We start from the raw sequence: 19,739 nt of genomic DNA, 5'->3' as shown, positions 1-19,739 counted from the left end.
GAAAGCAACTTTAGTTTTCAGAGGAACCAAATGATTTGCTGATGTACCGCTCAAATTCATCAATTAGGGTATTTCAGCCATACTTTTTAGCCCTATTCACTCAAATATTCCTCAGTAATGAACATTGTGTTACACATATGGGTATCTTGTACAGGTACACATGCCTTTAAACTTTGTAATCCGTTTCTGACAATGGAATTTCACTTTTTCATCCATGGTTTTGTTGCTCTTCAGAACTTTGATCACAGGCATGGCTTCTGGCAGCATCGTGGCATTTAACATAGATTTCAACCGATGGCACTTTGAGCATCAAAACAGGTACTGACGAGAGATGAACGCACATGGCAGAATGCTAGTTTGGAGGGTTTGAGGAGCACCTACCGCCCGGTGACTGAGCTGTGCAGCAAAAGATCCAAAGAACATGGAGGGGATCTAGTCACCAGGAGAACATCAGCATGGCAAAGAACTGGGTGTCCATATGTTCATGTGACAACTGAGGCAAACTTGTTACTTTTTACCTGCTGCTAAAAAAAAATTTAAAAAAGTAAAACCTGCACATATTGATGATTTTCACATCTTACCTGAGCACCAGCTGAATAATTCTCCAGCTGAATCAAGCAGCTCCGTTTTGAGTATGGAGAAACTGAGATCATAACATTTATAGTTAAGTTATTAAAATATACTTAATGCTCGTTTTCAAACTGTGAAATAGCAAAGCAGAATTAATCCTCGATTGGGGACATGTATACAACATTTGTATGGCCAATACAAAAACTTGAAACATTTTTATAAGACGAGAACTGAACTGTGCGCGCAGGTGTTCTTAAGTGTTTCTTACCTGTAAAGGCTGAAAAGATCTAAATGCTGTTGGACAAGCCACCGTGTTATCAATGTTTCCATCATGCAAGTCATGAATAAATGTTAAAATTCTCATTGCATTAATATATTAGTTGGTTAGTTATATGTATAAAGCCATTGTTTATTTAATAACAGTCAAATGTCTTATGTGAAAAGAAAATATTCATTGTTAATTTGTTGTTTGTTAATGTCAGAAAAGACAAAATTGTAAGTTTAGTCTTTTGTGATAAATGTTTTTGATATGTCAGCAACATTAACTGTGATATTTCATTTCAAATTGAAGACTAGTATTTAATAAGAACACACATTATTGTAAGCGCTAACCTATTGTGAGATATTTGGAACATGAGTTTATTAACACGTTTTATTCCACAGGAGTCTCCAGATTTGTTGAAAAATATCTATTTATTACTGTGTTTGTAGCAAATTGTTCAACATTTCGTAAAAGTGAAACTTTAAAGACGTGTAACTGATGGAACTTCAACATTAATACTGTACCCCCTCCTCCCCCCAGTTTGCCTTCTTTTGGGTTGGCTTGAATTTGATAAACAGCAGTTTACGCTGTCGCTCAAAGCTCTGGTAAGCAATATTAATCACGGCATTGCAAAATAGGTCTAAGGAAGGTTTTCAGTTTTCTGGCATAATTTTTTGCTAAGAAATAGGACATAACTGACTAGTCTACTTTTGGAATGATAATCAATTTGAAGGGTTTCTATGAGCCGTCTCATCTAGACAAATAAAAATATGCAAATAAATGGCTTCTCCTCCACCTCCCCCTTAAATTACAGGTGCTACACCCCCTTCCCAAAGCTGACATTTTGCATGCTAAGACATTCTGGAGGAAGCGGGATAACTTGGTTTTCAGCAAATTTAAGTGAGAAAAAAAAAAATATTAAGGATTTGCTGCAATCAAGTATTGCTTTGAAATTTCATGTTTTTTTTCATTTATTTCATGATGTTTTGCATACATTTTTGGATGAAATGGAACATGTTTGAAGTTGTGATTTCATGAAGGAAAAAAAAAATTCATTCATTTTATTTTTTAATAAAGTTGAGTAAATGCAACAAAGTGACATTATTCATCAATGCTTTAAAAGTGCTGTAAATCCATGATAGATTTGTCTCTGAAGGTGGAATTTTGACTAAGCTTCTGATGTTTAGTCACACTGCCATCTGCTGGCTAAAATCTGTCAGAATGAATCCAAAAAAAAAAAAGTTTCCCTCTGATTCAAATTGAATTAATTTACTCTAGGTTTGTAATTTATTTTGAAGAGTACAAGTTGAGTTTGCTTTTCTTTACAACATGTTTATTTTGGATTATTGTTCTCATTCAAGTTATTTTAATTGCATCTTTAAAGACTAAGGGTGAAAAAAAAAATAATTAAAAAAAACCCCAAACACTCAATTTCAACAAAATACTGAGATACATTCCCAGTTATCTACCATTTTGTCCAACTGTACCTCATTACATTTGTCAGATGTGGAAATCATATGAAAAACACATTTCCCAATAGTCACTTGATTTCCTTGTGCTTTTTGGTTCACTTCCTTCTACACAAAAACAGAAAAGCCCTTTTTTTTTTTTTTTTTTTAAAAACAGTCTGATGACTGATGAATAGTTTCTTTGCTGTTAATGTACATACAAACCTCAATTGACCATGGCCAACATCCATATTTGAAATCCTTTCATCAAGATAGCACGTAAAATGACAGCAATGATTTAAATTCTGAAGACGGTGTATATTAGACAGCAGGAGACCAAAGCATCCGACTGGTACGTATATTAGCACACATGCAGGTTACAGTCTCTGGAGGAATGAAGAAGACATTTACATCTATGAATATTTGGTCTGATGACACAATGTATCTAGTGGTAAGCACACCCACACACACACACACACACTGCAGACTAATTGTTTCATATCTGACAAAAAGATTGACTGGATAGATAAATATTAAAAACTGAATTTTACTGGAAGCACTGTAGTGTTTTCTAACATTTAACTTCTTATTTCAGTCTGAGAAAATAATCCAATTGTCCCAATTTGATAAAGTAGTGATTCAATCGGCTGCCAGCAATAACAGCAACTGTTCACATGAGTATTTTTAAGGACATAATTGATACTGTGCTTATTGGACAGGACATCTAATTGCACTTAAATGCATGTGCCAAGGCAAGGCCTTAAACATGCACTTACTACCTACTACATAACACTAACATTCATCTGTGGCACCAAGATAACAGTCACTCTCACAGACATTTAACAAAATCCATTTCAGTAATCGTCCAGCACACAGGTAAGTTAGACCATCGACTGTCAAACAGTGGAATCATTTGTAAGTGGCAAGCTACTTTGAGACAGGCCATATCTCCTCAGAATGTGTTCAGTCCAGACAATGCTTAAGGTACATTATAGCAGCATTTCATTTCAAATATCTCCAAGACTTATGCACCACAACTCTGAGTCCCACTAAACAAGGCTGTCAGTATGTCCTACAATACATGAAAGTTGTCCGTTACCGTAAATATTTCACGGACTGAGTTATTAAATATTTTAGCTTAAATTGGCACAATAAGTAATATGTACTCAATAGGTTTTCATAAAATCAAGTAATACAAGTTTTAATGTATACATCCACTGAACTGCAAAAGTGATAATCTGTCATGCAGTACACAATATAAACCATTAGGGGGCTCTAGAGTACTGCAATGACCCACTGTTTGCCAAGTAAAAATAAGGCTTTAAATGTTTGTATTGTTTGTTTGTTTGTTTGTTTTTTTTTTTGGGGGGGGGTTGGAAATAAGAAAATGTGTCTACGAGCCATAGGCTATTTTCGTTTAAATACCATTACTTCAGAAGTCTGTGTCACACATAGTCAGACTTTTAAGACTCAACTCCCTCTTTTGTATTTTTGCCTTCATTCCACAAAGGATTAAATGCCCATAATCAATGTCTGATCTAAAGATGGACTATAAATGCCAAGTTGACATTATGAAGCAATACAAAAAAGTAAAATCTCACTACTTTTACTTTTCATATATATGAAAATGGAGAGGATACTTGAAAACACTGGTGCTGAAATAGCTTGTTTGAGGGACCGCATAAGGAGCCGAAATGTCATTTAGACCATTTCAAATATGAAATATTCAGACTTAGAATATAGAAACCTGGAAATGCATTCTATAACCATTTAAAATGCGTGCATGCTACAAGCTGTTTTCTTTATTTCTGAGAGTTATCTTTAAATCTGATTAATGCATTTTGTAATAAAATTTTAGGTAACTGGAAAAAAACAAATTAAATGAGTGCACATAATTAAGTAGTCTGAATGATCAAGTCAACTAACTGTACTCATTCCAGATATTCTGTTTTTTGCATTCCAAATTCTCCCACTCCCCCCACCCCCCCACACACACAAGATGGGACAGCAATGCTGTGACCTCAGGAAAGCTGTTAGAACGGAGAAGTGGGTGAACGGACAGTGTCAGCTGAACCTGGAGAATAGTCTTCAGACTCGGGGTTGAACCCAGCAGGGGAGAGGACAGTGTTGGCACCAATACTGCGTGAAGGGTGGGGAGAAGGCTTTACATCCTGGTTGCGTCTTCGTCGGAAAACTTGCTTCTCTTTATCAAGTGCCGTGGTCTGAGAAAGGATGACACAGCAGTAGAGATTAAGTTCTCCACAAGACAGGAAATCAGGAGTGACGTCTACCAACTGTGGTCCACACTTTAACTTTAGAGGAACAAATGCCAGCATGCCAAAAAATAAAAATAATTAAACCAGCTTCTTATACAATAATTAAACTTTTTGTAACACACCGACTCAACAAAACCACTAAAAGCAACAGGAAGCCATGTGATCTGCCAGCGTCCTTCTCATAAGTGACAGCACTTCTTATAAAAAAACAAAAATCCGGTCTCATTAACCCTTAAATGCAGTCTGCATTAATAAGGCAGCTTTTCAATGCAAAGTGAAGAGCAAGGTAAACTGTAAAACCAGCTGAGAAGAAACAGCCACAGCACTTGTGAGATGAAGTAATGTGATAAACTGATGAGGCATGAAAAAGACTCCACTGATGGGCAATGGGTCAAATCCTTGGGGGATGGGAAATGAAGACTGCCAGCACTTTGCCATGGAAGCACTCTCTGCACTTTAGCACTATGCTGCGTCATACCTTATCCAGTACAATCCTGGATGCTGGTAGTGGTCCAAAGACCCTGACTTCTGAATGGTAAAGTCCTGGTCCAGCTGAGCAGAGGGAGATGAATGCAACTCAGAGGATCTCCTTGAACTCAAAGCATCACTGACCTGTTTCAGTAAGATGCACAATTCTACACTCTTATTAGAGCCGCTATAACACGGGCAGAAAAATTACATCTCACCGTCAGCTGACATTTTGTGAAAAAACATCCATTTGACAACTGACCCCTGAGGGCCAAGTTTAAACAAGATGAATAAAAATGCTACAGTATATCTGAGAAATGCAGCCGACCTCCTCACACCCAAAATTAATGATGAGCGGTTTGTTAGAAAGCTCAGCTTTGAAACTAGTCAAGTTTACAATCATAAAAACAAAATCACCATATTAATGTTATGTTGTGTGCAAGATCTAACAACCGTGCTGACAGTCCAGGAAAAGTAGATATGAAGCAAGAGCAAACATAGGAACACATAGCAACAGGATGGATGAACTAATATAAACAGAACAAAGACGGGAAGTGGCCATATAGAAACAATGAAATAAAATACAATTCCATTTTGGAAAAGCAGATACAAACTACAACTTAAAACTAGCATCCGAACTATAATAAAGCCATTCCCATAAAGGAATAGTTGGGTTGCAGCTACATGATGAACACTATGGTTGAAAATAAACTTTATGATGAAAATATTTTTTGCAAAAGCTTGTTCATCAAAAAGAACTCAAAAGTAACTTTCTGAAGCAAAATGACATGCACTGTCAGTGTGTGGTGGATTATACTTCTGTGCTTACTGTTATGATTGACACTCCTGCTGTCGTGCTGTTGAGCTTGGGTCCAGTATTGAAATGCTTCTTGATTTTCCCAGCCACAGGAAGCTGGTGCTCCTTCTCCAACACACCATCACCCTTGAACATAAAGAGAGCAATACTTCAGTTCCACCTGCAGTTACAAGGCATTAGTACTTCTATGCATACTGTACTTGTGTTTTGGTGAAAGGTTGGACTTACATTGACCCAGGGGTGATCAAGCACCTGTACAGCAGTGTATCTTTGAGCCACCACTACCTGCAGCATTTCTGTGATCAGAGCCTAGAGATGGATGCGTTATGCATAAACATCCAGAACAATATAGCCTGAAACACCACAGCATCTAATCCAACGGATTGTGATCTTTTAACCCGCCCCCCAAAAAAAAGAATAATAAATCGTGGCAGATAAGAGCAAGTTCAGACAGAAACCTTGGCAGTGTCTGACACGTTGTCCCAGTATGGTGCTGGGAAATCAAGCTGGCCCCTCAAAATCTCTTCAAAGAGGGCATCCTGGTCTTCACCACTGCTGCAGAAATTAAAATAGATTTTTTTTTAAATCAATAAGTTATGCCTAACAGTCCAAGTTGTGGCATTTAACAAAACACTGATGTAATGACAATAAATCAAACTGACAGATTATGATGAAACAAGGAACCAGTAGGAGCACATACCCACGAAAAGGCGGAAAGCCACAGAGGAGAATGTAAGTGATGACACCAGCTGCCCAAATGTCAACTTTAAGGTCATATCTGCAATTAAAAAAAATAAAAAACGGGACATAAAACAGATATGAGACACAAAGTGGCATGCCCAGAAGAACTACTGAAGCTGTTTTTGATCATTATTGTTCCAATAATGACATTTTAGGTGTCTTACCCTGTTTCAGCAACAATCTCTGGTGCAACATAGGTGGGTGTTCCACACACAGCATAAAGGGGCCCATTGACGACAGTAGCCAAGCCAAAATCACCCAATTTAAGAGATTTACTACCATCGTGATGCTCGTACACCTGTGTAACAATACATGCAGAGAAATGGTAATAAAAGAGTAAAAAAATAAAATGACAGATTGATTGAAAAAAAATGTATCGATAAGCTTGATGCTTATCTTGAAATTTCAAACTGTTTAACTGTAGATTTGAATCCAAATTTGTCAGTTGTGATACAAGATGATAGCATGATAATATAGATTTTGTAAGAATTGGGCTAAATTTTCACTTTCAACTCACCCATCTGTATGACATCACAGGTGCCCTAAGTTAAATAATCCTGTTAAATTACTTAAAGACTAATCAAACTCAAACTCAGGGCTTCCTCAGCACTTGCTGTAAATCATTCTGGCTTAAGAAGTCTGTATACCTCCCAGTCCTACCAGGATATAAACACAGCTCTGTCTTGGGTTGTTTTTAAATATAGAATAGGACACCCACAATGAGCGCCAAGATTTTTCCTACTTATCCTTACTTGGGGGAAAGAAAAAAAAAAACACTTTTAGATTGCAGGAAAATCCTGTATTTCCTAAGATTGGATAACTTGAAGATTCTCTTGTTTAAATCCGATTTTTATTTGCAACAGGCCACAAAACAACAAGGTGCAGCTGTGACTTCAACTGCATCTGAGGAAAGATAGGTGTCTTTATCTCAGTTCGATGAGGGATGAGTGAATGTGCTCACTCACTTAGCTGAGATCTCAGCTACATGTTCAAGTTGATGAAATGAGGCAATTATTAGACCCCATACATTATTTAGAAAACAGTCATTTACATTTATTTTTTGCATTCGAGCAGAAAAGCCTTGTCGAGTCCTACTTACCAAGAGATTTTCTGGTTTTATGTCCCTATGGACAATATTTAGACTGTGCAGGTACTTGATAGCACTTGCCAGGTTGAACAACATACAGCTGGCATCCCGCTCAGTGTATTTGTTGGAAGATGTAATTGCATCAAAGAGATCTCCACCCTGAAGAAAAAGCATTAGGGATGCGAAAGAGAGACCGTTGCTTATAGTGTTAAAAAGGCACAAAATGAATAATTCTAGTCACATATAAGCACTTTCTGTTAACAATGAGAAAAATTTGTTCAATTTCAGTATACAAAAATTATGTTAAAATTTGTTCAAAAGTTTAAAACCGTCAGCCCAGTTCTTGATAACGCAGGATGTTTACATCTGAACAGGAAATTTCTTTGCAAAAAATTAACAAATGTTTAGTACAGTACCTTAACGAGTTCCATTACGAGATAGAGCTCATTGTGGGTGTCCATTTCCTCAATTAAAAGCACTATATTTGGATGTTTCACACGCCGAAGAATGGATACTTCGCTTTGTATCATGTGCTCCTGGGGATTTAAGAAAATTGAAGAAATATCAATAAAATGTAAGAGGGCAGCATTCTTCTGTCATTTCAGAGTACATTAAAGGCAGCAGTTTTAGAAAGAGACAAGGTCATTTAGATAATCTATTTTTTTTTTTTTTTTAGAAAAAAGTCTTAATTTAGTGGTGTGATGACAGAAAGAAGCAAATGTAGAGGCATGTGCACCTTTCCCCTGCATTTATCTTTGCTGATGATTTTGAGAGCATATTCTCTTCCAGTAGCTCTTTCCACACATTCTCGGACCACAGCAAAGTTCCCATCGCCTAAGGTCCTTCCCACCTTGTACCTGTCTGCTATGGAGGCAGGAAGTGAGGAGCACTCATGCATCAGCTCGGCTGTGAAGCAAAAATAAACAATTTATAAAAAGGAATGATAGAGAAGTCAGTATGTTACTCTATGAAATGCCTTACCTTCACTGCCAGGCCCATCTCCGTCATCCATTGAGCTGCATACCTTGGTGGAAGCTAATGAGAGTGAAGAACCACTGTACTGAGATCCCTGGAAAGAAGAGACAGGCTGAGGTGAATATGAAACTATTGATCTCATCTTACACAAGCTTCAGACACGGCAAAGCTTGTAAAATTGTGATTATTCGTTCCACTCAGCTAGCCTTGAACAAAGTTTGAGCTCATAGAGAAATAAAATCAAGCTTGGAAAAACATAACTTTCACCAGAATAAAGAAACCAACTAAATGAAAAAAAAAACAAAAAAAAAAAACACCAGGACAGCATTAATACCAACCAATCCCTGCATTATGGTCAAATAATGATGAAAGACCGATAACTGAAATCTCCTCCAGAGATTAATGTATTCTCTCTCAAAATGTCCCTGACTCGTGATCCGACTGAGCAGCCAAGTATTTATCTGTCAAACTCCAAATTCTAAAATTTCACAGTAAATGCACAGTTATATGAAGTTTGGGAGATTTTCCTTAACTTGTACATGAGCTGATATTTCCATCTATTATCCATTTACATATCAGTGGCATCAGCAGATGTCCGATGACACAACAAGTAAAAAGTACTGTAATCAAATTAAGGTTATCTGAAGAGTAGAGGTCTTTTACTGAGCGCTATGATATTACTGCAGCCTTCAATAAGCTTATTACAGGCAGTTAGGCAAGCATTAATTTCCCTAAAAATAATCTGAAGGTGAGCCATTTTAATCAATTCCCTAACATGTTTGTTAATACCATGTCCCTTTAATATCTTTTTAACAACTGTTCACAGTGGAGAAAACAAAGCCTGTCTGGAATAGCATGGCAAATTGTCAAAAACACTATACAAATCTTTACCTTCGTTATAGGAGAATCTATCCCCATTACCTGTCGTCTTCGGAGGCTAGCTGGACTAGTAGGAGAGGGGCTCGGAGACTTTCCAGATCGAGGTGTGGACAGCTGACTGCCTGCAGTGCCATTGGCTGTTACAGGAGAAATGGAGCCAATGAGCAAAATGTTTTAATACAGTTGGTGCATGTAGTGCATGTAGCTCTGGAAGAAGGTAAGATATAAATTAGGAATTAAAAATGCTAAAAAAAAGTAAATAAATAACATGCACATACTTACCTGAACTAATAGACGAGGGAGACTTGCTTCTGCGGGACATTCCACCACTTTTTGGAGAGGAGCGACCTTGCACTGAAGGGAGCCGGCCATATGATGCAGACTTTGCCACCCTGCACTCTGTAAAGAGGAAATTAAATAAAAATGTTGCTATCGAAGTGCATATTTATATATATATATATATATTTTTTTTTTTTTTTAAATGTCTGACATTTAAGTTTATGGCAGCTTTCAGTTCATACAAAACGTCAGCATAACCAGGGCATCCTGACACGAAAATAATAATCTCATTCCTAATGTACCAGTAAATACAGCAGTGGGGGAAAGTTTCATCTCATCTGCACCCAGGCTGAAGCAAATTTACATCGACTGCCATCTTCTAAACCTGTCCTTATTACACCAAATTTAAGAAACGAAAACAAATATACCGTCTAGCTGCATGAGAACCAAACTAGTGTTAAAGCCCTGTATGTTTGGCATTTTGGTAAGCTGAAAAGGGTCACCTTGCAACCCAAAACGTGCACGCTCTCATGGGCACTGGTTAAAAGGAAATCCTGTCTTTCCCTCACAGTGACGTGCGAGTGATAAGTTGTAGGGAAAAAAAAAGAAAAATCTCCCAATTGAGAGTTGCAGCATAATACTAAAGCATTAATATACCTCTTTTTTGAGGTATGGGTGACATTTAAGATAATTTATTTTTCCACTGCAGATGTAGCAGAAAACATGGAAAAGCAAGCTATGGCACCTTCAATGTTCACAAATGTGTCCAATGTTGTTTTAAGTGGACAGACCACCACCATAATCTGGGAATCTGCACTATATTCTCCAAACTGCACACCTGAAAGGTGCACTTACCACCTTCATCCAAGTTGAAGTCATCTTGATAGCGGAACTTTTCAGGGCCACAAGCAAAGAATATATCATCTTCCCCAAAGAAGTCCTGAAGGCAAGTGACCTGGCAAAGAAAGAATTTGTCAGAGAAACACCAAAAATTAGTTTGATAAATGTACGCATCCAACTGAAAACTAACTAGTGACCAAAGAGTTGTTTTAAAGCAAATGCTTGGCACTAAATAGATCAAAGTTAATCATCTGGAAAATGCTAGTGTAGCAGTTAATTAACCTATATCAGTGATGCAATCTTTGACAAATTCACGGGATAGGAGGAGGGAAATAAAATAAATAAAAGCCAAAATGTTTTAAAAGGTAAAGGATTACTGTTGAGCAGACACACCATGTTCATTGTGTATAGAATAGGAAAAATGGAACCAACCCAACCCTTTAGGGTATCTGATAAGGAAAGAAAAGACCTGCTGAATTTCATCAATTGCCATTTGTGACACTTGTCTGCCATTCTTTAAATAGTTCACATCCCTAGAGGGACATTAGGTTAATTGCCCTCTATTGTCATGGATTATTCAATATAAAATGAAATGCTGAACACCAGTTTAGGATGTCAAAACAATGTGGAATTCCATTTAGAATTTTGTTTAATATATCACAGGAGCCTACATGAGCATTGTTCATTGTTTTTTTTTGTTTTTTTTACAAAGACAAACTCTTGTGGATGTGTATACGGTTTCCATTAATACAGAATCATAACTTCAGATCAGCCGACTCAATGTGCTATGCAAGAGAAACTAGCGCTTCATTGTTTATTGCCTTTACAGAAGGAAAAAATATATATGAAACTTACTTTATTAAACAACTTATTAAAAACAAAAACCTAGAACTGCTTAGCACATCGCATGAAATCTTTTCATCAGGTGGATCTTCTTTGCTTTTGAGAAAGCACTGAAATGTGCCAAATTCAACTCTATGAAACAAAGATAATATACACCAAAGAGATTTTACGAATGCCTGATGGGACACTTCAAGGGACCTTTTATTATAGTTACACCTGCCATGTGAACCGTCTTTGTTGTGTTACCATTCAATGAGAAACCTGAAGCATTTCAAATTCTGATATCAAGTGTAAAACAAACAAAAACACTTTGTGCTTATCATAGGGATATGTACTATCTAGAATCCATTCTAGAAGATTGTCCTCCACATTCATTTGTTTTATCAGCAATATGCAGCTGAACCGCTTTTGGGTGAACAGGAGGGTGGGGGACTGTTTGATCCTAAAGGGAGGAGCAGAACAACCATTGCCAAGGAGACGAGAGAGAGTCACAGCTTATTTTCAGACCATGAGTGGACACGGCTACTTAAAGCTCTTGCTTCATATTCCATGTAGAGCCCTGCAAAGAGTGAATGGCAAAAAGTAAAACAATGTCACCATGAATGGAGATGCTGAACAAACGGAGCACACACACACAAGATTTTTAATTCACATATGGATTAAGACATCAAGTGGTTGTTCCACCTGCTGTCATTCACACTCTTAAAAAATGCAAAAAAAAAATAACCTTGAACCTTGTCCAAATGTTTGAAGTTAAGATGAGAAATATTAAAAATGTGCCATAAGTCTACACAAGAAAAATGTTATCCCAATTTGATGCTTGCTACTAACAGATCAGTGCAGTATACCCTGTCCAGATTAAGAGTGAAAAGTGGGAAATACTTTAAGTCTGAGTAACAATAATACCCATGTTACACAGGCGTTTGAAACCTGTTCAAAAAGCAGAGAATTGTGTTTTACTGTATGATGGAGTATTGAATTGTTTTTCCATATATTTTGTGCTCAGGATTTTTTTTTAGATATTACCAAAACATGACACAGTGGGATTCAGTATTTACAGCAAGCAAAAGCCACAACCATCCTTAACACTCAAACACATGAATGGGCCTACTAGATACATTGGCACTGGACCAATTACTAGCTAGATAACCAGTCTACCTTTACCATGGAAATGCCAGACTTTGCCAAAGTTGAGCTGTCAAGAGTAGATTTCAGGATTACTGAGAACACCCATCTCATTCAACTGGTACTTTTAGAGGTAGCTGGTATAAACAGATACATTGGTCCACTGCTGCGATTGCCAAATTCCCACTTTCCTCACTCCTACACTGGTATGCTCAAATTGCACCAATGTATATCAGACAAATCCCTGGGAGATAGGACCTAACCCACCATGAGCATGCAAGTTTCACAATTACACGTTGATAATGTAATCCACAGTTGGAAGGTGAAACATTTAATATCGGCAGCGTGCATTTGGGATTTCACTTCTAACAAGTTTGCTTCAGTTAAAATGAACACCTCTGTTATCCTCCATTTCATTTGATCTGATCCGAGATCTGTTAATCTGGTTGGTCTGATAGGACAAACTCAGAATCTAGAGTTCTACTTTACACTTAAACGTAGATGCATGAACAAAATAGGCTTCCTGATTGTTTGGTACTAGTGGCCTTCATTTGAAAGTTGCCCGACAGAAAATGGGGGCAGGGAGAAAGGGATAACATACTGCAAACAGTTGGGGCTCAAACTCTGCATTAAGGAGCTTTAGTTTCTGTTCATGAGGCACCCACTCAACCAGGAGGAACCCAGGGCTTTGAATATTTACTTTTAGTACTACACCGGAGAACACAAAAAAATTTAAAATCTAAAACCTATGATGAGACAGCATAACTGGCACAACTGTGAATGCTTTACATTTATTACTTATGCCTTTTGGCTCAGTGACACAGCACCTCCATTAGGCCTAGCACCCATCTGAGACACACACTCACTTATCATCCTGGAGCATCCTGTGCAAGTATTGATTATCAAGGTTTGATCTACGCGTTCCACAAGCACATGTGCAAGTGCCGACATTTAGCTTATGAGTCACAATGGAAGGTATGCATGCTATAGAAGCCAATTGATCTGAGCCATCATAAATGACCATAGATATGTGCTTCTTGCACATAAATGTGTAATAAAACGCATGTGGACAGACATTGCAGCTCCCTCTTTAAGTGGGAAAACTAAACAGCCAGTCACCAAGCAAAGCAGGAATGAGCATGAATCATCTCAGCATGCAATTCTGAAGCCAGTCTAGTCAGCAAGAGTTGCTATATGTACAAGTTGCTGTACTAAAATGTAAATTAAGTCTGCTGGTAGACATCTTCAATATTTCCCTGAAAGGCAGATAGACGAAAGCTGCTTTTATTTGTAAAGATCATTACTACAAAGACATCCATAAGACTGTCCATACACAAACTCTGCTACCAACCCACTACTTTTCTAGCATTGCATGTTAAAAAAGTTTCTATACTTAGCACTTTAGCACTTCTAGAATAATGCCTTTCAGCTAATTAAGGACAACTTAATGTTTCAAGCAAGCTTGAACTTATCAAAGTTTATCACCATATCATGCAAGATGAATTTGGAATACAGTTCAATATGATATACTGCAAGTAAAAAACATGACAATTATACAGTCCTACCCATTACACTGTGAAACAGCAACTTCCTTTTGAGCTCAAACCAAGTAGCTTGTCAGATCAAAATATAAAAGTTTCTAAGCTTGCTGTGGCACGCTCCTAACCTGTAGAGAAAGTAAATACATAAAGAAAGAAATAACAGGCAACTCCTGTAAGACATGACGCAGACACAGAAGAGCAATACCAACACTACCCGACCCCAAAACTCCCATGTCAAATTTTCCCCGTCCCAGAATATGTCACCATGTCGTTATTAGCTGGATTCACGCCTCCTGATTTGTATACTGGTGGGCATTTGGGAAATAACTGAAAGACATGCATTTTTGTCCAATTATGTTTCAAGTTATTGCTCTCCAGCTCCACCTTCCTTTCAAAATATATTGCCACATTGATAAAGTAGCCCTGAATAATAGTTAAGAAACTGTTAATGAATAAGTCTTTCAAACAGAACAAATGAAAACTCTAATATTGAAGTGCAAGAGAACTCACTTCAAACCATCATGACTGCACATCAATTTATGACAGATGCTTTTGCAAAAAGCCACTATGCACCGTACAATAAAATCTGAGTAATGAGGAAAGACCAAGAGATTTACTGGTCACATGCTGACCCAACTAGAATAGCAATTTAAAGGTCTACGAGAAGACAGGAATTGGAAAATACAAGTTAAATTCTACTCACTTCGACTCCGTTTTAAAGTGGTCCATTATGAACATGAATTATATCATGGTGTTTTCATTCAATGGTATGATGCCAAGTCCTGTCCTAATAAAGTTAGTGTGCATAATGCATTTACATCACAGGCATATGTCCAATATTTTGGTATTAAATGGTTCTAGTCTTTTCAGACCTACTCAGTACTCAAATGGAATCATGACTTGAAAATAAAGGGTAGACAAAAAAAAACAAACAAAAAAAAAACATTTGCACAAAAGAAGCAGAAACAGCTTGTTAACTAAAAGGTTAAATACCAATGAAAACAGGCTCTTTGAAGCCAGTGGGTGCTTTGGTGGCCATCTGGAGGTACAACATGGCAAAGAATATGTGGAGCAGAGAAAGAATGGCACATAAATGCATTGCCAAGCAAATAAAACATCTTTTTTAGAATATTTGGGACTAAAAACATTAAATGAAAAAGCAATGGCTAAGTGAAAAATGCAGCTAAAGAGAAGTCAGAATATCCCTCTTTATTACAGAATATAAAAGGCTTTTGTTTATTAAACCCCACCTGTTACCTTTTAATACTGTCAGAGTGGGTCCGATCATTGAACTTGACTTCAACCATGTCCTACATTGTGCAGCCATGAGTACAATAAGCCTAACAGACCAGGCGTTGCATCTGTGAACCCTCTCACACTACACCTACATATCTGACATCACTACTGCACTGCTCTGCCGCAGAGACCGTTTCTTAGCAACCACCTCAGGAAATCATTCACCATAGAAACTGTCACAGCCAAATAATACTAACAGTGAGTGAACGGGAGAGAGTTTTAGAAGAGGTTTTCAAAGAACAGACTAGTTTTTTTTGTCTTTGTTTTTTTTTAAATAAAATGGGAAGCACAGTCAGTTCTTTGTCCTGTTGTCACATAGTTCATCCAATTAAAAATCTGCATTTTCTACAACCTCTAACATTTCTAGAAACAACGTAGTATAGTGTATGAAGTGACTGGTGCAGGATTGCTGGTGCAAAGTAAATTCATTATTACTGTCCAGCAAGTTCAATTCAATGTATTTACAATGAAATGAAAGCACAAGCAACTTCTTAATTAGGTGCCAAATTACTGATCAGGTTACCTGTTTGGTACCAACTCAATACATGATTCTATTTAATAGTGTTCTTCTGTTGGTAGGAACATGAGAGGGAGTCCTAGAAACCCATTTCTCATAATACATTTAGCAGATATTCCCAGTTGACTTTTAAGCTACTGTGCTGCCTCTCTCCTTGGGTAAGGAAGCAATTCTCAGAGGCATGACTGAAGAACAGAGAACATGATGGTAAAAGCAAAGTTCATCCAAACCCTTTGCTAATGTGTATCCTCCTTGTTTGAATGTGTGGAATTAAACTCCTGATGTTGGAGAAGGCATCACAAATCAGTTTAGATAGAACCCATCTCCACATCATACAAACAATATAGTATTGTGAATGTCCTTGCTATTGCCTCTGGTGCAGTTAACACTAAACCGAGTTAGTTAGGGCCATCTGTCCCACTTGAGAGCTATGGATGCTGCAATGGGGGAGGAGACAAAAAAATAAATAAATCAATTAAATAAGTGGAAGTGGATAACTTTGCACGATGGCACAGAACATTTGTAATCTGCTTTCCTCTGTTATATAAAAAGATCCAGTCTCTGAGCTGTAGTTTGGAATACAGCAAATGTGACTGACATTTCAGGATATTCCTGAACTTTTTTTTAAGTAATGTTCATTTTTAATTAAGCTAGTTACATAAGAGCAAGTTAAATAGCAGATTAGCTCATAGGGCAACTTATGCACCTGTAAATGTTTGCCATCATCTTTCTCTTGAATGACACCAAAGTGTACTGCATGCAACTGGTAACAGAGCATGTAATTTCACCTCTCTCTTGACTCATAATGAGGGGAAGGGGTGGGGGCATTGCAAGGTGTATAATGAAGCTCGTTTCCCCACAAGAAAATTAAAAAAAACAAAAAATTATATACATTGCCACCTTTTTGGTTTTGCTTAAGACTCACAAGGCCACTGCATAATTTGAGTGTTCACCTGTTTAAGCACCATAGGGTAAGATAGTATTGAACTCATAATTTAATAAGTCTTAAATGAGCAGACAGGTATGCCAAGAATGATAACTAAACACCTACCATTTTGCCATCAACAGTATATATCCTTTTGACGACTCCAGAGTCAAGCTTAATGGCATCTGTGATGTCGGTCATAACTTGCTCAAAGGAGTGTGCAGTTTTCTTGTTGAGCAAGATCCGTACAGCTTTGCGAGGTTTTACTCCACTTCGGACGATCGTTACCAGTTTGGGTCTTATGAAGTCTTTGCCCTCCCTGTTTTCTGGGGATCCAGCCTTGGCACTACCAAGAGAAGAAGGATCCCGAGCAGATACGGTGGTCTTGGGACCAAGTGACCAGTTGGGATTTACATTCTTTGTGTACTCCACATTCTTGAAGGGCTCTATGGATGCACAAACGTAGCTCTCACCTTCAGAAAAATCAGACGGGATTTTATATCAGCTCACAAATGTAAAGACATTAATTATAAAAAGCTAATTGTATGGTATTCTTTTCTAAAAGACTGAAAATGTAATGCACGTTTCAGATTTGTTTCAAGCATTTTCTGATTTTGAGCAGCTATTTTGCTAGCATTTGTGACATCTGATCTTATAGTATTCAATATAAATTAAATCTACAGGTGAAGTTCAACCATTTAGAAGCAAAGCTCACCTTCCACCAGCTGGTCCATGTTGGTTATCCTTGATGCTCCATCAATGGTATATATGGTCCGCACCCCTTGGGGCAAGTTGACATTATCTGACAGACATCTAGTGAGGTCAGCAAGGAGGGCTTCAAGAGACCTAAATCTCTCCTGAGAAATGGCATACACAATTCCTTTGAAGTAGCGGTCCCCATTGCGGTAGAAACGAATCTTCTTTGCCTTCTTTTCTGAGCTCAGAGCTTGCAGTGTTCTGGTTCTGTACAGGCTGCAGTGAGCACTATGAGTGGGACTGGGGAGCCCATTCCCTCTTGAGCCCCTTCGGGTGTATCTCTGGGCCTTGTCCCGCTCATCAAAGTGCTCCAGCTCCATAACTGTGTCAACCTATACATTTTAAAACAAAGGAACGCTTACAATTTCAATAGCCTTTTTAATTTGAATCTACTGTACAGTACAGCTACATTTAAAGTATAGATGCATGCTCTGCTGCTGCTCATAAACAGAATGAAGAAGGTTGTCACACCCATTTTACATTCTCTGGTGTGTCTCAATTCAACCTAATAGAATCCACATAAATCAGGAGTGGCTAGAACAAACTAAGCAGGATACGACTGCTTAAAGATGCTGAGCTTGAAGATAACTGCAAGCTAAACCAAATACATAAATAGCAAAGAAACGATAAAGATCATGGTTTTCTAGTAACAGAGCAGTTTCTTACCTTCGAGGTGAGGGCAGATGAAGGCAAACGTTTATGTATAAGCGCAACGTGTCTCAGATAATCTTTTATTTATTTGATGCCTTGAATGAGCGCGCGTCCCTTTGTTGCCCTGTGATGGAGCTCTGCCTTCCTGCTGTGTGTCTGCTCTGCTGCGTGCTCACATGCAGATTGGAGGCAGGGCAGCCGGTGTCCTCCACCCTCCCCTACTCTTACTCCATTGCAGTGATTTACCGGACCCCTTCGGTGTCAGCCTGCCTCGCGCACGTTGCTGGAGGAGCGCGCACAACTCGAGAAACGGTGCTGTGTGTTCGTGTGATGCGCGGTCACGCTAGGGTGGAATAACCTTCCCTTACCTTTGCATTTTACTTACTGTTAATTACAGATCACCAATTAACTCTCCATTTTAGAAAAGCATTCCACGTATTCAAGGATGTTAATCCGGATAGCCATAAACTATAATTCTCCATAGCAACAAGACCAATATTAACAAAAGGTTAACAAACTAAAGTCAAGTTAATATGACTTAAAAAAGCAGATATTTTACACCATTAAATATGAGCAGGGCTTGCAGTTTGAAGACAGTTATGCTATTAGCTTTCCATTTTTAATGATATAGTTTGCAGCTCTCTTTCCACAGCTAAGTAGCAACTGTTAATAGCACAACTACTACTATTTCCCGGAAGTTAAAATTCCCTCTCCTGACAACAGATTAGACCATAAATCAGGCGTTAACTCGGTTTCGGTCAATGAAACTCACCCAGGTGTGGGTAATGTGTATAATTAATTGGTCGTCAGGTCTCGTGCCTGTGAAAACCACGCAAGTGTTTGATGACTAAGTTCAAGCTTTACTCAGCAACCCTGAGCAGACGATCACCTGATGGGTAATTTGTCTTTTTTTTTCAGTATTTAGATTTTTTTTTTGTTTGTTTGTTTATGAACATTTCTAGGAGCAGAGAAAGATCTTGAACTTAGTCCCACTTTTTATGGTTATCAGCATTTGTGAAGGTGTTGAATCTGATGCCAGCATTTACATTATCATCAGGCTTTTGTCCAGCAGGGACTGTTGAAGGTCAAATTGTTACCTTGGGAGACTGGAAGATTAAATGCTAGTTTGCTGATAAAGCCATACAACTAAAAGGTCCTAAAATAATGGAAAAACTTGTTGCATTGGAAAAACTGACCTGTCTTGCTGCTTTAAAGTATTTGTGGGTTTTTTTTTTTCAACCCATATTTTAAAGATTTGACATTCTGCCTTTATCATCTTTCTTCTTTCTTCTGTAGGGTACAACTAACTATACTGCCCCCCCCCCCCTTTTTTTTGGAAGCATCTGAATACATTTACACCTGGAAGCAAGACAGTCCACTTATTAATCTTCAGCACTTGAGCTGTAATTTTCATCTTCACTCATCACTGAACACAAGACAAAA

At 37.9% G+C, this 19,739-nt stretch overlaps 2 protein-coding genes across 9 annotated transcripts in view; one reads left to right on the top strand and one right to left on the bottom strand.

Annotated features, from left to right (window-relative positions):
• nbeab (neurobeachin b) overlaps nucleotides 1-325 on the top strand; it is a 175,863-nt gene extending 175,538 nt beyond the window's left edge. For all 5 annotated transcript variants that reach the window (XM_072392132.1, XM_072392135.1, XM_072392134.1 and 2 more), the window contains one exon: nucleotides 235-325. In XM_072392132.1, the coding sequence (XP_072248233.1) occupies nucleotides 235-325 (91 nt within the window). The remainder of the gene's footprint in view (nucleotides 1-234) is intronic.
• On the bottom strand, nucleotides 166-18,512 carry dclk1b (doublecortin-like kinase 1b). 4 transcript variants are annotated; one of them, XM_072392139.1, is made up of 17 exons: nucleotides 18,312-18,512; nucleotides 17,605-17,977; nucleotides 17,016-17,362; nucleotides 10,658-10,757; nucleotides 9,806-9,922; nucleotides 9,566-9,660; nucleotides 8,651-8,738; nucleotides 8,406-8,575; nucleotides 8,086-8,205; nucleotides 7,682-7,828; nucleotides 6,747-6,880; nucleotides 6,542-6,619; nucleotides 6,300-6,396; nucleotides 6,070-6,150; nucleotides 5,854-5,967; nucleotides 5,035-5,108; nucleotides 4,347-4,502 (listed from the first exon to the last, which is right to left on the bottom strand). In XM_072392139.1, exons 2-17 carry the CDS (start codon nucleotides 17,963-17,965, stop codon nucleotides 4,445-4,447), a joined length of 2,181 nt encoding a protein of 726 aa, XP_072248240.1. In that variant the 5' UTR covers nucleotides 17,966-17,977; nucleotides 18,312-18,512; the 3' UTR covers nucleotides 4,347-4,444. The 4 variants fall into 4 exon arrangements, with proteins under 4 accessions (XP_072248237.1, XP_072248238.1, XP_072248239.1 ...); XM_072392136.1 differs by lacking the exon at nucleotides 5,035-5,108 and having other exon boundaries at nucleotides 166-4,502; nucleotides 9,536-9,660; XM_072392137.1 differs by lacking the exon at nucleotides 5,035-5,108 and having other exon boundaries at nucleotides 166-4,502; nucleotides 6,300-6,393; nucleotides 9,536-9,660.
• Between the last annotated feature and the right edge of the window lie 1,227 nt (nucleotides 18,513-19,739).

Source organism: Leuresthes tenuis, unplaced genomic scaffold (assembly GCF_036924035.1).
Source record: "Leuresthes tenuis unplaced genomic scaffold, fLeuTen1.0.hap1 SCAF_9, whole genome shotgun sequence".
Lineage (NCBI taxonomy): Eukaryota > Metazoa > Chordata > Actinopteri > Atheriniformes > Atherinopsidae > Leuresthes > Leuresthes tenuis.
The sequence above is the reverse complement of the archived record's forward strand: the minus strand, read 5'-3'. Positions and strand labels throughout refer to the sequence as shown.

What these genes read in the sequence shown, in the direction of transcription:
- dclk1b (XM_072392136.1), bottom strand. Translation starts at nt 17,965, where the DNA reads ATGGAGCTGGAGCACTTTGATGAGCGGGACAAGGCCCAGAGATACACC. An exon ending in CATGGACCAGCTGGTGGAAG is followed by an intron (nt 17,363 to 17,604) that starts GTGAGCTTTGCT and finishes ATTTTTCTGAAG; the next exon opens with GTGAGAGCTACGTTTGTGCA. An exon ending in TCCCTCGTCTATTAGTTCAG is followed by an intron (nt 9,661 to 9,805) that starts GTAAGTATGTGC and finishes CTCCTGTAACAG; the next exon opens with CCAATGGCACTGCAGGCAGT.